The sequence below is a fragment of the Amblyraja radiata genome, chromosome 1, assembly GCF_010909765.2.
Source record: "Amblyraja radiata isolate CabotCenter1 chromosome 1, sAmbRad1.1.pri, whole genome shotgun sequence".
NCBI lineage: Eukaryota > Metazoa > Chordata > Chondrichthyes > Rajiformes > Rajidae > Amblyraja > Amblyraja radiata.
In genome coordinates, this window is record NC_045956.1 from 152,451,579 (window position 1) to 152,471,509 (window position 19,931).

General features: G+C 42.0%; 1 protein-coding gene across 1 annotated transcript in view; it reads left to right on the plus strand.

The window, feature by feature from the left end:
• Positions 1-14,270, plus strand: part of alpk2 (alpha kinase 2) — a 69,771-nt gene extending 55,501 nt beyond the window's left edge. The window contains exons 12-13 of the mRNA XM_033039131.1: positions 9,734-9,782; positions 11,748-14,270. Coding sequence (XP_032895022.1) covers positions 9,734-9,782; positions 11,748-12,036 — 338 coding nt within the window. The 3' untranslated portion in view covers positions 12,037-14,270. The remainder of the gene's footprint in view (positions 1-9,733; positions 9,783-11,747) is intronic.
• The last annotated feature ends 5,661 nt before the right edge of the window (positions 14,271-19,931 follow it).

A 19,931-nucleotide genomic window follows, 5' to 3' on the forward strand; every position in this document is an offset into this window, starting at 1 on the left:
CTCCGTGCCCCCCTCCCTCTCTCCGCGCCCCCCACCTCCCTCTCTCCGCCCCCCACCTCTCTCTCCGCCCCGCTTCTCTCTCCGCTCCATCCCCCTCCCTCTCCGCCCCCATCCCCTTCCCTCTCCGCCCCCCCCCTCCCTTCTGCCCCTCTCTGCCCCCCTTGCCTCTCTAAGGAGTGGTGAGTATTGGGACCTATGGGTGAGTGGTGGAGTATTGCGTTCAGGAACCAGCCCTCCCCTCTGACGCTGCGCCCCTCCCCACACCTCAATATCTACCCCCCTCCCCCTCCCTCTCTACCCCCTCACCCTCTCCCTCTCTACCCCCTCACCCTCTCCCTATCTACCCCCCCCCCCCTCTAGCCGCGCCTGCGCAGTTGGGGGTTATGCGCGAGTGGATAGGGCGGGGGATGGGGTAAAAGGAGCTAATTATAATAATAATGTAATATCAAGGGAGGGGGGAGTTAGTGTGTGTGTGGGGGGTGGTTTGTGTGTGTGTGATGCCGAAGGGCACCACCCCCCACCCCCTGCAACGGGTCCCACTTGGTCTAGTATATCTATCCATCTATCCATCTATCCATCTACCCATCTATCCCTTCCTATGGCGTAGCAACCAGAAAAGCATGCTGCAGAATAGTAAGATTAAATGAGAACTTACCAGTTTGAAGTTTGATCTTTATTTTATGAGGAGTTACGTCGAGGGATTATGTGAAGACCCCGCCAGCACGCATGCGTGTCATTCTTCAAAGCAGCGGTGTGGAATCACAGTAATAGTAATTGAAATAGACATAGTAAGATAAGAAGAACTAGGATACCAGTTTACCTTCATAATAGAGGGTGGGCGTGGAGGGCACGTAATCCCTCGACGTAACTCCTCATAAAATAAAGATCAAACTTCAAACTGGTAAGTTCTCGTTTAATCTTACTATTTTACTTCGGAGTCACGTGAGTGACTACGTGAAGATTTTAAAGATCTGTGATTTCAAGCCGTGGAACAAATCCATGCTTCACTCACTGCCGAAGTCATCCAAGGGAGGATGTATGTTATCGTAATTAAACATGAATCAATTTTTTAAAAACAATAACGATTTATTTTTTAATCAAAGAAAATAATGCTCCCTCGGGCTAAATTATATTTGCAGAACTTAAAATTCTTTCTGCAAACACTGCAGGTTTGGCGATCGGCTTATTATAAAATATTTGGAAAGTCTTTTCCGTAGACCATCCTGCTGTTGCCAGAATATGGTCCATTGGTACCTCCATATTTCTGGCCGCCGATGTTGCTGCTGCCCTGGTGGAGTGAGATTTAAAAATGTCAGTATCCACCCCAGCAGCCACCAGACTTGAGATGGTCTGTACTGACACCAGACCATGAGGCTGTTTGAAGGTAACCCATAATGCCATTTCGCTTCCTCTTAAGGCTTTAGTTGTCCTAAGATAAAGCAGTAGGTGTGTCATGACACACAAACGGGGGTCAGGTGGGTATGCCCGGAATTCCAAACTCAGTCCCGAAGTTCCCGGTCTACTCTGTTTGACCAGCTCCAAGATCCGGAAGGTTATCTTGTCAGTTGATGTTTTCATATTGTCCAATCTTAATTTGTATAGGGACTGGACCCTTTGAGCTGAGTCCAAAGCCATCAGCATGACTGTTTTTAGTGTGAGCTGTTCCAGGGACAGGGACATTGCTGGTGACCAACCCCTTAGCAATGTCAGTACAACACTGACGTCCCAGATCTGGGTGTACCTTGGTCTGGGGGGATTGGTGTTGTAGATACCCCTCATTAAGATGGCGGACTGCAGGAGTGGGGCGCCATTGTGTATGGCTGCTCTGCCTGCAGTCCGTCCTTTCACCCTTTTTTATTTTTATTTTTAGTCCTGTTACTACAAAATGTTTGTTGGAGGTCTTCTTTTATGTGGTGGGTGGGGGAGGGGAAGGGGGAACTTTATTTCCCGGTCCCTACCTGGTCGGAGAGGCGGTTTCCCTCCGAGCTGCTTCTTCGCCCCTTCCTCGCGGCCTACCATCGGACTGGAGCGGCGTTTCCTGTCGGGATCGGCCGGGACTACAGCTTCGGCGGCGGTGCAGCGCTGGGACACCAACACGGAGCGGGTGATGCCTTACCGGGTCACCGTGCGGTAAGCTCCGGAGTACTGTGACCGCCGACTAACATCCGAGGAGCTGTGGCTGTGGAGCGTCCAGTCGCAGGCGGCGCTGGATTTAAACACCGCGGAGCCTGGGATTCGAAATCACCAGAGTCGGAGTTCCAACCAGCGCGGTCTGAAGACTTCGGGTGCCGCGGTCTCCGGGGAGGAAGCGGCCGCTCCAGACATTTCCAAGCCGCCGAGGAGTGTTCACCCGATGCCGGCATTCCAGCTTTCTGGCAAGAGGGCCTGAAAACATCGGACTGGCTGCGGAGGCCACAAATAGGCCTCGACCTCGGGTGATCACAGAGGGAGAGGACTGAACTTTCTGATGCCTTTCCCCACAGTGGAAATTTTTTTATTCTGTTGTGGGGGTACGTTTGTGTTGAATTATACAATATGTTGTGTCATTTTTCTTAATTTCAATTTTTCTATGGATGTACGGAAGCTTCATTATTTTTTTTATTTTTTTTTCTATGTAAAGCACTTTGGTCTCAACACGAGTTGATTTAAACGTGCTATATAAATAAATTTTACTTACTTACTTACTTACTCATTAGTTTGGCAACTAGAGGGTGGGCTCCTGTGAACTGCTGTCCCGGTGCCTGCCATAAATATGCTGACAGAGCACTCCTAGCACTGTTAATAGTGCTGTAACTCAGTCCTTCATCAAAGTGAAGGCTGGATAGGAACTCCAGGACGTTGGTAATTATAGCTGATTTGTATGCTACCCCAGTCCTTGAGCAGTACGCTTCCCACTTCCGAATGCTGGAGAGGTACAATTTGTAGGCGGACATGCAAATGGTGCATACCTGAACAGTAAGGTTTTAGCCCATAAAACGCACCCAACATTTCTAAGTAATTTATACCCAGTGTCTGTCGTAGTGATGATTCTTGTATGTTCCATCTACCACCAGTACTAGATATAGTGTTAGTTGCTCCCCAGCCCTGAGCACTGGCATCCGTTTGTAATGTGAATGATGGGTTACTGATAACGATGGGGCTGGAACTATGCCAAATATTTCCCTTCCACCATTGTAACTCCGAAATTGCTTTGGCTGGTAATTGCATAGGTCGATCAAAATGACCTGTATGTTGTTTTAGCGCTTGCACCTTTGCCCTTTGTAAATTTTGGTAATGCAAAGGTCCAAACTGAGTAGCTGGAAATGCTGCTACTAATTTCCCAATTACTTTGGCCACCCGTCGAATAGATGGTTGATTAGTTACAATCAATTTGTTGCAGGCTTCCACCAAATCTGCTGCTTTGTCCTTTGGCAATGTTACAGACATGTGGACAGAGTTAGAAACATAGAAACATAGAAAATAGGTGCAGGAGTAGGCCATTCGGCCCTTCGAGCCTGCACCGCCATTCAATATGATGATGGCTGATCATCCAACTCAGTATCCCGTACCTGCCTTCTCTCCATACCCCCTGATCCCTTTAGCCACAAGGGCCACATCTAACTCCCTCTTAAATATAGCCAATGAACTGGCCTCAACTACCTTCTGTGGCAGAGACTTTAAGATTTTGCCTTCCACCACAGTGAGGAGGTGTTTGGTGAACTCACTGTGGTGGATGTTAAATTTGTGTTGATTGTGTGTTTTTGTTCTATTTTTATTATATTTATGACTGCAGGGAAACGAAATTTCGTTCAGACCGAAAGGTCTGAATGACAATAAACAAATCTAATCTAATCTAATCTAAAGAGAGTTCCAGAGATTCACCACTCTCTGTTTGAAAAAAGTTTTTCTCATCTCGGTCCTAAAGGATTTCCCCTCTATCCTTAAGCTGTGACCCCTTGTCCTGGACTTCCCCAACATCGGGAACAATCTTCCTGCATCTAGCCTGGCCAACCCCTTAAGAATTTTGTACATTTCTATAAGATCCCCCCTCAATCTCCTAAATATTAGCGAGTACAAGCCAAGTCTATCCAGTCTTTCTTCATATGAAAGTCCTGACATCCTAGGAATCAGTCTGGTTAATTGTGAATTCCAGACAGTCCATAGTTGTGGATGGTGTCAACTTAGATTTACCTGGATGTATGATAAACCCCAGTGTTTCAAACAGATGTTTGGTAGCTAAAACCGCTGATTTAGCTAATTCCAGGGTTTTCCCCACAATCAAAATATCATCAAGATATGCCATAACATATGTTTTTGTTTCCTTAGTATTGCCAAGGCTGGTTTCAATATCTTGGTAAATAGTCTTGGGGCTGATGTTAAACCATTAGGCAACGCTTTATACTGCCATTGTTGCCCCATCCAGTTAAATTTTAGGTATCTATGATGACCCTTGTGAATGGGTACTGAATAGTATGCATCTTTTAAATCAATGCATGCCATGAAGTATCATTCGGAAACTAATTGTTTGGCAGTAACAAATGTTTCCATTTTGAAATGTATATACTTAATAAAAGTATTCAGTCTAGTTAAGTCAATGATGATGCGACATCCACCATCCTTCTTGGTTTTTGTAAAAATGTTCAATACAAATTCCAGAGAGTCATGCTCCGTTCTCTCTATAACTCCTTTAGCATGTAACCTCACCAGTTCTGCATGTCCTTCAAATTTCTCCCGTTGTGAGAGTACAAACTCCCTGTCAGGTACATGTTGAACTGGTGGCATAATTTTTTGGATAAAATCAATTTTGTATTCCTGAATACTTTGTAGTATATATTTATCAAATGTAATAGTCCTCTATGCTTCCAAAAACAAGTGTAACCTTCCCACTGTTAGTACAGGACCTACACCTTTTATGTTCTGGAAGGAACCAGACCCACCTACCTCCATGGTTACCGGTAGTGTGTTCATTTCTTCGGCCTCTGTTTCTTCACTGGTCGAGGCGCCGGATTGTGGGGTTGGTGCATCTTCCATGAGGGCCGCTCTGGGCCTAGGCCGAAAAAACCCCTCTGTGGTTGATATGCGGTCCTCATGCTTTCACCAGCTGGTGAAGCCTGCTGGTGGATGCATAGGGGTGCTGCCGCCTGGGGTGTGTGGTTTTGCTTGTTCCTGCAGCTGCCCTCATAAGCCCAATGGCTTTAGACTCTTCGTCCAGTTCTTTTACTTGCTTGGACAAGTCTTTTCCAAACAGCAGTATCTGCGGCTGTGCAGTTGCAGTTTTGCACAACCCTGCGAATTTGGGGGTGAGGGCAGGTTTGATGGCGTTCTTCCGTAGGCAGTTTATTTCATACTGTGTATTACACGGTAGGGCCATTGTGTCCTGCTGGTTATCCGTCATTTCGACCCCATCAACAGAATGAGCATAGGACGTTATGGCTTAAGTCAGAAGTTTTAATACTTTCTGGAGCTTCACCTCCTGGGCCCTTATGCCCAGCCCAATGTACCCCCAGATTTGGCTGTTGACGGCGGGTACATTTAGCGAGATGCAGTTCTCCGGAAGTATATACTTGTCCATTGTTTCATTGACTACCTGTTCCTGCAGAGGGTGGAAGGACAGGTAGTCTATACTGGCCGCCAGTTTCGCCTGCAGTGGCTGTCCCACTCGCGGTGGTACCGCAAACTTGTTGACCACTCCCAGCAGCTCTTCCTGGTCCTACACCCCCAGCACACTGCTGGTATCTTCAGCCATGAGCCCCTCTTCCAGGCCAGCCCAGCCCTGGCTCCCAACCCTCCCCTCTGTCGAGGGAGATGCGATGAACAGCGATGAATACGGTGCTGTTGTGGGTGTGCGAGCACTCCCATGGCGAGCTTGCTCCATCTCCCGGAGCAAGTTTCGCTGGGGCATCTGCTCCATGAACCGCTCCATGCGGGATAGACGGTCACATTCTGCTTCGCCTTGCCTCCAACCCGCTGCATTGGTTCGAGCTGAGCAGCTTGCGGCGTTGGGCTTGGCTGAGCAGTGTTTGAGTCGGTGACTGTGGACCACAGTGAATGCGGTCCCGGTGCCGTCGGTCGCCCCCCACTGCCGGAACCTTCCTGGTCCACCACAGTCGTACGGGACGCAACCTTCTTTACTTTCCTTCCCTTGTCCATGTTTGCTGAAACACAAAACACAGCAAGGGTTCGAAATAAACAACCTCAGAATAAGATTAACTTACCTGCAGGTCCCGTTTTAAACTTTTCCGCGGGAGAGCTTGTCCCCCCGCCCGTCGCTGTTGCACTGCGTGAGACGCTATGTCGTGCATGCGTGCTGGCGGGGTCTTCACGTAGTCTCTCACGTGACTTCGAAGTAGAATCAATGTTTTATACAATAGAACTTTATTTATCGCAGGAGGGAAATTAATTTGCCAACAGTAAAAAAAACCCACAAAATACATGAAACAAGAAAATAAAGTGACTAGTGTTAAACTTTGGGGAAGTGCAAAGATGGAGGAGATTGGGGAGGGCGGTCAGTCTCAGTCTACCCCACAACACAAGGGGGAGAAGTTGTAAAGTTTGATAGCCGCAGGGAAGAAGGATCTCCTGTGGCGCTCTGTCCTGTATCTTGGTGGAACCAGTCTGTTGCTGAGCGTATTCCTCAGGTTGCAGGTTGACCTGGAGGGGGTGAGCTGTATTGTCCAAGATGCTCCGCAGTTTGAGGAGCATCCTCCCCTCCAAGACCACCTCCCATGAATCCAACTCTGCCCCCAGGATGGAGCCAGCCTTCTTGATGAGTTTATTGTTCCTATTGGCGTCCGCAGCCTTTGCCCTGCTGCCCCCGCACACGGCAGTGAAGAAGATGGCACTGGCTACCACCAATTGGTAGAACAGCATCTCACTGCAGACGTTAAAGAAGCAGAGCCTTCTCAAAAAGTACAGCTGGCTCTGTCCCTTCTTGTACAGGGCCTCAGCGTTTCTGGACCAGTTCAGTTCACTGTCCAGGTACACACCAGGTATTTGTACTCCCCGGTAAACTGAACATCCATACCATTGATGGAGACAGGGGTGTTCCTCTCCTCCTAAAGTTTACCACCAACTCCGTATGCCCCTGTCCCACTTAGGAAACCTCTGGAGACTTTGCGCCCCACCCAAGGTTTCCGTGCGGTTCCCGGAGATTTTTGTCAGTCTCCCTACCTGCTTCCACTACCTACAACCTCCGACAACCACCTGCAACCTCCGGGAACTGCACGGAAACCTTGGGTGGGGCGCAAAGTCTCCAGAGGATTCCGTTCAGGTTTCCTAAGTGGGACAGGGGCATTAGTCTTGTCGGTGTTGACCTGCAGGTGATTCAGCCCACACCACTCAACAAAGTTGTTGACTACTAACCTCTGGCTCATTAAAGATAATATCCAATGTGCCTTCCCAACCACCTCAACCACCTATCCTGCTACTTTAAGGGATCGTTGGACCTATATACTAAGGTCCCCCTGGTCCTTGGTACTTTGCAGTGTCCCAACATCCATTATACATTCATTATACATTCCTAATTTTAAACATGTAAAATTAAAATTGTCAAAAAGTATCTCTGTATTATACAAAGCCAAGCAAGCTCTGGATTACAAATCACTCCGTATTCTTTATTGTTCATTGATTTTACCCTACTTAAATTATTGTGCAGAAGTCTGGGGTAATAACTATAAAAATTCGATACACTCATTAACCATGATGCAAAAAAGAGCAATTCGTATTATCCATAAAGCTAAGTATCTGGGTCATACGAATCCATTATTTTTAGAGTCAAAATTATTAAAATTAGAAGATTTGGTTACATTCAAAACAGCTCAGATAATGTTTAGGGCCAAAAATAAAAATTTACCTGGAAACATTCAAAAATTATTTAACGAGCGTGTGGGGGGTTACAATTTAAGAGGAATATTTAACTTTAAGAAATAAAAAGTCCGTACGACTAGAAAAACCTTTTGTATTTCGGTTTGTGGAGTAGGAGTGTGGAATAAATTGAACGGGGAATTGAAGCAATGCACAAACATGAATCATTTTAAAATGATATATAAAAAAATAATTCTCAAGGGGTACAGGGATGGAGGGGATGGTTGACAAGTGGGGGTTAGTGTTTATCTATTGCTTTACTATTGTTTACTTATGTTTGGGTACTTCAGTTATGAAGTTTGTATGTACATAATAGTTGTATGTATATATATGTCTGTAGGTATTACGGGAAATTGCCTAGGGTAGTATTATTATTAGTAATGAATTGATTTTTAAATATGGTAGAAGTGTTGGGGAAAAGGGGTGAGATTTAATAAGTTATTCTTCTTCTCACTCCTTTTCGAGCTTGTACAGACACAGAGTTGGATATTGGAACTTTGATTTTGTTCTTCTCATTGCTTTGTAAATATTGATTGTAATGTCCAATTGTTTGATAATTTCGATTTTGTTAATATTAATGTCGTTAATGTCTTTACTTGTTCGGAATAAATAAATAAATAAATAAAAATAAATAAATAAATAAATAGTCTTATTGTTCCTCCTTAATGTTACACCTCACACTTTTTTCAGCATTCAATTTTATTTGCTATTTTACCACCTATCTTACCAACAGGTCAATATTATTCAGTAGCCGAAGACCACCCTTCTCATGATCACAACACCACCAATCTCCTGGTAATCATACCTCCTACATTCACATCCAGTTTGTCCATGTATAGACCAAACAGTGATTGCACCGGCACTGATCTCTGCTCTACATTCTTCGGCTCTTAATTATTATTATTATTATTATTATTATTATTAAACTTTATTTCAGCCTCAAGGTTCAGACAAGAGACGACATTACATAAAATACATTGCATATAAAAACATCATAAAATACATATAAGAGCTTCGAAAATTACTTATGAGCATCATAAATTATATACAAAAACACAATACATGATTATAAAATCCAGAATTAAAAAAAGATCAGTGTCCTAAACGAGACAACTATACCAATGTCTCCACAACTGGGATTGGTAGCGTGTGGTGTTAAACATATTTCATTATTACTCATAGGCTTACAATCACATAAACAACCTTCAATCATTTTTCCTCTTCCTCTTTTCACCAAGTCAATTTTGGGTCAAATTTGCCAAATTGCCATGGATCTCATGGGGAGACATTCATGTCTCCCATGTGAATCCCACCTGTAGGAATTTGAACCTGACCTTTCAATCTGTGTATGTGGCATACTGCAAAGGATACTGCTTATTACTGTGCAACAAAAGTAGATCCATATTTCATATACAGTTATGCGCTGGAAATTAACATGCTAAACTAAACTAGAAACCTCATATCAAAAAATAGTGATGACTAGTTGACTAAAACAGTTCTCGTCATCACATTTTAGGACAGATATGATTGCACAAGGGAAGATACAGTGCAGAAAATCTAATCACTTTGGAAAGAACTTGAATGAGAACAGAGCTGCCATAACCATCAAGGGTTATAAATGGGACTGAGCTACAGACTTCTTCTTCCGCCAGTATAAATATATTGGTCAAATAGTTCCTTATATACTACACGTTTCATTAGTACAACGATTTCATAGTTCCAGTGAGAGATCTCAGCTGCACATTGCTGTGTCTTTCTGTTTAGGACTAACTTGCATTATCATCAATTTAGTTATCCAGCATTTTTGTTTCTTCTCCAATGTGTTATTGGGGTTTTTATGCTTGACACAATTTGTTAAAGAATTTTGCTCTTTCCAATTGTTTTCCTGTAGGTGTAGGAATGAAATTAACTGATATTGGAATAGCAACTTGCAGCAAAGGGTAAGTGAAGAAAAGAGTGGTCTGTTTTATTACAGCAACTCTTTCTGTACCATGATTGGTGATGCAAATTGGTGATGCAAAATCACCACCTCTGTTGCTAGGCAATGGTGTTAAATATCTAATAATTTTACTCTTATATGATTTGGGGTAAAGATTTTAATCTGATTTAGAAAAACCACCGGTGACCATTTTATATCTCCCAGATGTGTTAAGTTATAAATGAACCAATTTTAATAATAATTATCAATAGACAATACATGCAGGAGTAGGCCATTTGGCCCTTCGAGCCAGCACCGCCATTCAATGTGATCATGGCTGTTCATCCCCAATCAGTACCCCGTTCCTGCCTTCTCCCCATATCTCCTGACTCCGTTATCTTTAAGAGCCCTATCTAGCTCTCTCTTGAAAGTATCCAGAGAACCGGCCTCCACCACCTTCTGAGGCAGAGAATTCCACAGACTCACAACTCTTTGTGTGAAAAGGTGTTTCCTCGTCTCCGTTCTAAATGGCTTAACCCTTATTCTTAAACTATGGCCCCTGGTTCTGGACTCCTCCAACATCGGGAACATGTTTCCTGCCTCTAGCACGTCCAAACCCTCAATAATCTTATATGTTTCAATAAGATGCCCTCTCATCCTTCTAAACGCCAGAGTATACAAGCCCAGCCGCTCCATTCTCTCTGCATATGACAGTCCCGCCATCCCGGGAATTAACCTTGTAAACCTACGCTGCACTCCCTCAATAGCAAGAATGTCCTTCCTCAAATTAGGGGACCAAAACTGCTCACAATACTTCAGGTGTGGTCTCACAAGGGCCCTATACAACTGCAGAAGGACCTCTTTGCTCCTAAACTCAACTCCTCGTGTTATGAAGGCCAACATGCCATTCGCTTTCTTCACTGCCTGCTGTACCTGCATGCTTACTTTTATTGACTGATGAACAAGGATCCCCAGATCCCGTTGTATTTCCCCCTTTCCCAACTTGACACTCTTTAGATAATCCTGTTTTTGCTACCAAAGTGGATAACCTCACATTTATCCACTCAATGGGTCAGGTAGCATCCCTGGAGAACTTGGATAGGTGATGTTTTGGATTGGGACCCTTCTTCAGACTGCTTGGAGGGAGGGTGAAGAGGCCATCAATGGCATTGTCATTGGTGAATCTTATCTCACCAGCAACCATGTTCACTCCTAAAACACATCATGGGGACACTCAAACTAGAGACATCATCATGCTGGATAAAATAGCCACAAGATTGGCAGAGTAAGTTACCTTGTGGAATATGTTAAAGCCAACACAGCATTTCAGTTTTTTTTAGCAGCATTTATTTCTCAAATTAAAATGAAAAAGAGGGAGTTTTAATCACATTTATGTAGAAGTTGTGAGAACTCTTGAATTCTGCTGTTTTTAAAGAGGAGCAAACTTGAACATGCCACTCTCCCAGGTGGGCAGCTGTCAAAGGTTATCCAGAGCTGAAGATCAGAAACGTGATCTTTTCCCCATTTTTTGTGGAGCCTTGGAATTAATGAAATATGCCAAAATGTAACTGAAAACTATTTTCCAGTCAGAAGTGCAACAGCACAGTTTGCTGGCAGCTACATGCTATCACATGAACAATACCTTAAGCAACACATCTCTGAAGCTGCTTTAGAAAGACAAAGCCTAATTCTGACCCAATCCGATGAATTTGAGACCTTCCACATCTGCATATTCCAACGCCACAAGACTTCATTTACCAATTGGGGCAGTAATGAAATTGCACAAATTTACAACTTTATTTTCCAAAGTAAAATAGCACGTCTGTCATGACAAATTATAATTTTGAAACAAAACACAGTAGGCACTTTCATGTCAGATGGAAGTTGAGTGAATAAAAATCAAGCCAAAAGTAGATCAGTGGAGTATTGGATATCATTGACATGGCCAGTCAGTTATGTGTCTAATGTCCTGTGTATTTTCTTTCAGGTACAAAGGATTTAAAGGAAATTGTTCCATTTCCTTTATTGATCAGTTCAGAGCTCTTCATCAGTGTAATACGTACTGTAAATTGATGGGTCTGAAATCTCTGAAGGAATCACAACTCAAGCCCAGGAGGAATCCGCCAATGAAGGCACCACTGTCAAAACCTGCCCCGTGCGCAGCAAAGAAAATGCTGGTGATCCCACGAAGCACAATAAGGAACTTCTCATCTCAGTCAAAGAGCATATCAGGAGACAGAACTATTCCAAAACATTTACAGCCCTGGAAACATTGATGCCTGCTGTCTTATGAGCCATATATCTTATAATTGCTGTTACATTGTATTTCATTGTCACCAATGAAGCATTTTGTCAAATTTACCAACAATTAATTAAATAAATGCAAGGGTGACATTATTTACCTTATCATCCAGTAAGGAACTGTATGTGAAGGAAGCAAAGTAATTAAATACCATGCTAGCTATACCTAGCTCTATACTCCATTCAGGTGTGCCACGATGTGAGCATGAGATCAGTGAATGTACATCCGTCCAGTGTTAAATATTATCACATCACCGGTAGATGAACTTCAAGATGCTGCAATCTCGATCTGGTAGAAGGTGAAGTTTCCTTTCAAGCACCCCAATATCTATCACTTTCACTGCTATCGGTCTTGTATAGTTTTATTGATTCTATTATTTTAGTACATCTCTGCTCCTGCAATCTTGTTTTGTTCTGTATTATACACTTCCTCCGCACCCAGCAATTTCCTGCAATGTTGAGAATTTAAATTGATTTTTGCTTGCTCAAAATGCTGGAATTCCTCAAATTGTCCTTCTTCCTCTTTATTTTAAAACCACAATATAGGTTCTGTATATAATCATTTCATCCTCCCTCTTATTTTTAAATTGCAACCTTAATCTCTTGAGATATGGAACATAACTTTTCTTAGTCTTAAACAGTGGCAAAGCCAACACTATCTCTGACCTAACTTGAAAGAATTCAACCCAGTCTGTTAGAGACTGATAGTCAAAAACCCTACAGATATTGAAAATCCAAAATAAAAATAAAAATCTGACAAAGCATCGTGAATGCAAAACATTTACTCTGTTTCTCTTTCCATAATTTGCCTGATCTGTTGAGTGTTTCTAGCATTTTCTATTTTTTGTTGTGGTTCTAAAATTCTCAGTCTATTTATGAATTTTTCAATAACAGTACATAAAAAAAGAAAAAGAGTGTTATAAAATCCAAACCACCTGCTATGTTTTTGTGGTGCATGGTTATCCCATTCTTTTCAAATAATTGAGTTTATTTTTTGTTTATTCATGATTGTGATATTGCCTAGTCAACTGGTGTCACTTTCAGATGAAAATTAATCACTTACAGCTCTATTACTTTCATACACATATACCATTTGACCGAGGCCCTACATAATTTTAACATTCTGTTACCATGTTGATTTTAAAATAATGCATCACAAAAGCTACTTCCTGATCACCTCTGCAATATTGGCTACTTCTTCCCACTCTTTTTTTTGCCATTAACACCCTAATACATTCCATCCGAATCCAACACTTAAGAATTTTCCCTGTTGATCACTCATTTTCTACTTTATCTGAAGGCCAACACATTCAGAATTTCACGTGAATTCAAGACCAGCAGAAAAGCCATTACAGGGAAATGCCTGGTTCAAATTTAAACTTTTTATTCTTGGACAGCAGTACAGGAAAGGTTTAATTTGAAAGATCATCGAAGCTGTAGTCTATGGAGTCAAAGCATGGAAATAGACTGTTTGGCTCACCGTGACCCCACTGATCATTAATCTATTTGCCTTATAACTAGTTTTAACACTAATTCAATGTGCTGCATTATGATAAGGATCATAGGAAAATATTGTTTAAAAAAATTGTCAATTATCTCGTTTATGTGTGAAATATTCAATTGCTAAGGTGTGCTCGTGAAAATTAGCAAATGGATTGCCCAAATACTTACATGAATGGAAAGATAGCTCTTTACTCGGTAAAATCTCATTTTCAAAGTTCCCACCTTTATTTTGAAATGCCTGCATGTCCTCACCTGTCTTTTTCTCTGTTTTATCCTCCATCCCCACACCCATAGATCTCCAGTTCTGGTCACTTGAGCATCCCTACTTCTAATCACTGCACCATCATCGGACATGCGTTCATCTTACAATCCTCTACCCTCTGAAATCCAATCTCTGTGGCTCTCTTCTATTTTTCCTTTAAATTCTTCAACCAAGCTTGTAGTTGCCTGCACAAGAATCCATTATTGTATTTTAGTACTAATGTTTATTTGATAATAGATAGAAGTGCATGGAACATTTTTATTTGATAAAGGTGCTGGATAGATACAAGACATTGTTATTGATGGTGAAATATATATTATATTCAGTATTGAACAATGAACATAATAAGTTGAGAAAGTAAATTATATCCGTCAATACCATTTCTGGGTTGTTCTCAGAATTGTTGTCAATAGAACAATGTAATAAACAATATGTTAATCAGTGTTCAGTTTGCCTGCTGCATCAATATTTCATCATAAACCTCTAACATAACCTGGTGCGACACTACTTCAGAAAGCAGGTCCTTGTAACCCCACAGATTATGGTCACCAGGCCATCATTTCGCAGACCATCTCGGGCTACTTTTCAGAAAGTACCTTTTTCTTAATCCTCACTAAAAAAAACAAATCAACTAATTTTATTACAAGACGTTATAATATCCAACTCTCCTCACCCTCTCATGATATAGCAGTCTAGTTATCTTTTATTAGGCCTAATTTTTCGTATGTGCCTTTCTACTCCTGGAAGCAAACTAATAAGAACCCTGATGGAATGAAATCAATGGTTAAACAATGTTTCATAACAAATTTCACCCATTCCCAGTCGCCAATTTGTAACATTGAAATATAAATTTGAGTGGTCTTGGTGGGTGTAAGAAATTGAAACTTGAGGAGGCCAAATGGCCCTTTCAGTCGGCTTTGCCATCAAAAAAATATTGTTTGTTGACCACTTGCTCACCTGCTCTTCATATTTTCTGGTGTTTAATCTAACACTCAGAACTTAAATAGAATGAGTGATCTTCTACAAACTTTTGTGAAAATAAATTCTAAAGATCCAAAGAATTTCTTCTCACTAAATTTTAAAATTTTCACTGACTGGTTAGCATGCGACAAAAGTTTTTCACTGTACCTCGGTACACGTGACAATAAACCAAACACAAATTCTAACCTCGGTACACGTCGCAATAAACTAAACTAAACTAACTAAATTGCCGCTTTTTTTCCCCCTGAGACTCTGCCTTTTATTTCAAGATTTCCCAATGAGATGGAACCGTCTCTTCGCATCTACACTGCCAAACTTTCTCTAAATCTTGCATATCTCAATTAAGCCATCTCTCATTCTTCTGAATGCCAGTGAGTATCAGCAATCTTAACTAATCTCCCCTCTTCCTGAAATCAAAATTTAATTAATCAATACTGCACTACCATCAAGCCAACAAGATCTGCCTTTTGGCATGAAGACCAAAACTGCATACTGCACTGCAAATGAGATTTACCTGAAGCTTTAAAAAAAAATTGCACAGGACATCCTTACTTTTGTACTCCATCTCTTTTTAATAACATTCAACCTATAATTCGTTTATGTTCCTAATTGCTTAATATATCTTCCATGTTTACTTTCAATGAATGTAGTGTATTTTGTTAGGCCAACTGAATGGATACCATGAGTAGAAAGAAGATAGACACAGTGCTAAACTCAGTGGCAATAAATGTCAATAAATGGCAATAAAAAATCTGGACAGAAGGAATGGGTGACGTTTTGTGTCGAGACCCTTCTTCAGACTGATGTCAAAGGAGAGTGAGGTACATAGATAGGGAAGTGTAAGGTTTGAAAATAGGACAAAGGGAATGAGGAGGTGTCTCAACCCAAAACGTCACACATTCTTTCTCTCCAGAGATGCTGCCTGTCCCGCTGAGTTACTCCAACATTTTGTGTCTATCTTCGGTTTAAACCAGCATCTGCAGTTCCTTTCTACACACCGATTATAAAGAGTTCTCTGCCCCTAAATTGGTAACTCAAAAGTGCCTCCCAAATGACATTTACTTACAGGGCTAACAACTTTACTTGTGACTCAAGTTCAGCTCTTTGTGTAGCAGATGAGTTAATACCCAATTCAGGAGGCTGAAGAAGGAATCAAACCTGAAGCATACTGTCAGGTTGTTTCACAGTTTGGTTTTGGAACATCTGCCAGGGTATTAGGTATAGGGATGTTATGTTACAGTCGTGCAAGTCGTTGGTGAGGCCACATCTATGGTATTTAGATTCAGATTCAGATTCAATTTTAATTGTCATTGTCAGTGTACAGTACAGAGACAACGAAATGCATTTAGCATCTCCCTGGAAGAGCGACATAGCAAATGATTTGAATAAATAATAATAAGTGTCGGGGGGGGGGGGTGATTGGCAGTCACCGAGGTACGTTGTTGAGTAGAGTGACAGCCGCCGGGAAGAAGCTGTTCCTGGACCTGCTGGTTCGGCAACGGAGAGACCTGTAGCGCCTCCCGGATGGTAGGAGGGTAAACAGTCCATGGTTGGGGTGAGAGCAGTCCTTGGCGATGCTGAGTGCCCTCCGCAGACAACGCTTGCTTTGGACAAACTCAATGGAGGGGAGCGAGGAACCGGTGATGCGTTGGGCAATTTTTACATCAGCACCTTTACATCATCTTTCCTTGTTCATCGGTGCTGGCATTGAATTGTTCTTTTCATACCTTTCATTCATTTGTTCTTTGTCCCTTTTCATTTATCTAGTTTCCCTCTTCCCTCACTCTCAATCTGAAGAAGGGTCTCAACCTGAAACATTACCTATTCCTTTTCTCCAGGGATGCTGCCTGACCCGCTGAGTTGCTCCAGCATTTTGTTTCTACCTTCGGAGAAATTTGAATGACGGGGTTGCATTTTGGGAGGTGGCATGGACCTTCTGTGCTGTAATATGTGAATATTACCCCCTACTGTGTGATGGCTCCATTTTTATAAAGTTTAAAGGAGAAGTGCAGGGCAAGATTTTCTAAACCAGAGAGTGGTGGGTGCCTGGAAGACACTGTCACAGGTGGTGGTGGTGGCAGATATGATAGAGATCTTTGTGATGTTTCTGGATGGGTGCATGGATATGCAGGGAATGGAGGGATATAGATTATGTGTAGGCAGAGCAGATCAAATTAACTTAACATCATGTGGGCTGAACGGCCTGTTCCAGTACACTACTCTTCAATGTTCTACTGTGTTGTCATTTTCATGCTATGTAAAGGATTCTGGTATCTGTAAGTTGGCTTCCACTGATACCTATGAAACAGAGATAATTATAATTCAAAATGATTGTTGAGTTGAGATCATTCTAACATATATCATTTTATTGAATAAATGCAAGGTCTTTTCTTTCAAAACCAGTCCTCTGTCATTTGTTGTAATGACTTATGCACCTCTTGTTCCAAGTTCTCATCACAAGGGCCATGTATGCATGTCTAATTCTGTGAGCATTGACAAGATTACTACTCATGAGTTCTTACGTTGACTCTTAAGTTTGCCAAAATATTCTTGCAATTGTCATTAGGAAAATCGTTCTCTGGTCGACCCCGATCCGGGGTCCGATCGCTCAGTGCGGGGAGCTGAGATTCCCTGCGACGCAGGAGCTGATCGCCCCACGAGGAGGCCCGCCACCAGCTACAGGAGTAAGATCGTCCCGTCAATGGAAGGCTCAAGGCCCCCGACCACGGGAGAACAAGGAAGGGAAGAGATTAAACTTTTTTTCGTCTTCCATCACAGTGAGGAATGTAGAGGAGTCACTGTGGTGGATGTTTATGTTGAAATGTATTTTGTGTGTTCTGTGGCTATTTATTTGTATCACTGACTTGGCAAATGAAATTCCTCGTATGTTGCAAAACATACTTGGCTAATAAAGTATTATTGTATTGTATTGTATTGTAATGTTACTTATTGCATGTCCCATTTCATCAACACTCCAGCCGCAAGTAGGAAATAACTATGTGGTGATGTACAGGCATGGCCGACACCAGTCAAGGCTGTAGCACTTAAGCTGCATGAAAATGGTCATACGGACAAGTGATAGGAGCATCATTCTGATCAAGAATCTATATATCTCTGTCTTAAAAATAACCATTGGCCCCACAGCCTTCTGATGCAAAGAATTCCACAGATTCAAAAAGTGTAAAACTTGAAACTTTAAATTGTACAAGTGATATTCAAGATTCAAGAGAGTTTATTGTCAAGTGTCCCTGATAGGACAATGAAATTCTTGCTTTGCTTCAGCACAACAGAACATAGTAGGCATTGACTACAAAACAAATCAGTGTGTCCATATACCATTATATAAATATATACACACATGAATAAATAAACTGATAAAAGTGCAAATAACAGATAATGGGCTATTAATGTTCAGAGTTTTGTCTGAGCCAAGTTTAATAGCCTGATGGCTGTGGGGAAGTAGCTATTCCTGAACCTGGTCGTTGCAGTCTTCAGGCTCCTGTACCTTCTACCTGAAGGTAGCAGGGAGATGAGTGTGTGGCCAGGATGGTGTGGGTCCTTGATGATACTGCCAGCCTTTTTGAGGCAGCAACTGCGATAGATCCCCTCGATGGAAGTGGGGTCAGAGCCGATGATGGACAAGGCAGTGTTTACTACTTTTTGTAGTCTTTTCCTCTCCAGGGCGCTCAAGTTGCCGAACCAAGCCACGATGCAACCGGTCAGCATGCCCTCTACTGTGCACCTGTAGAAGTTATAGAGAGCCCTCCTTGACAAACCGACTCTCCGTAATCTTCTCAGGAAGTAGAGGCGCTGATGTGCTTTCTTAATAATTGCATCAGTGTTCTCGGACCAGGAAAGATCTTCAGAGATGTGCACGCCCAGGAATTTGAAGCTCTTGACCATCGAACCATTGATATAAACGGTTGGTATATATTATATATTTGGTATTTATTATATACCAAAGAAAGGAAATAATTAAGTTTCTAGCTGAACATCCTTCACTCAATACCACAAGAAACAACTGATGATTAATGCATAATAGTCTATTGAATGAGAAAGCAGACTGAAACTGATAAATATATGATTACAGAAATATAAAAGGTGAAAGCAATTTCTGTTAGTTGTAATTGAACAGATTATGACACAGTACTGCAATGACCAATGTTTGCTCAATTACAGGGCACAAAAAAAAATCACTTTCATACAATAATTCAATTGCCACGGAAAAATACTGATCATTAGCTGCATTGTCACAATCAAAGGTTACCAGGGGATTACTAATTGGATTGAGGAATTGGAGAGACTTTAGAGATATACAGCATGAAAACAGGCCCTTCAGCCCACCTAGTCCGTGCCGGCCACCAATCACCCCGTACACAAGCACTATCCTACAAATTAGAGACGATTTACAACTTTACTGAAGGCAAATAACCTACAAACCTACATGTGTTTGGCATGTGGGAGGAAACCAGAGCATCTGGAGAAAACACACTCTGTTACAGGGAGAACACATAAAGGGTCTGAAGAAGGGCCTTGACCCGAAACATCGCCCATTCCTTCTCTCCAGAGATGCTGCCTGTCCCGCTGAGTTACTCCAGCTTTTTGTATCTATCTACATACAAAATCTGTACAGACAGCACCCATAGTTTGGATTAAACCCAGGTTTCTGGTGCTGTAAGGCAGCAACTCTATTGCAATAGAGTTGTTCTACCCTAAATATATTAAATCACATGTTTTGATGTTCAGATTCTGGTTCTTAACTGATTGCCATAATACCTGGAGCACTAAAATAGTGTCATGTACAAAAAAATTAAACAAAATAATTGACACTATTGTTGAAAAAGATACTTGGTAGAAACAACCAAAAGCAAGTCATTGTAAAGAAGGTCATAAGGAGCAAGGACAAGCAGATAATTTTATGAGATCTAGTGCCTGCACAGTTAAAAGCAAAGATGGTGATGATGAGTGATGAAAATTGATGATGCATATGAGATCCAGAGGAAAGCAATATTCTCAGTACCTTGTACAGATGGAAATTGATGCAGAGGCAGGAAGGGGCAAAGTTGCTGCACTTTTGTCCTTGAGTCTGAAGTGTCTTGAGCACCATGTCTTAACTGAAACCCC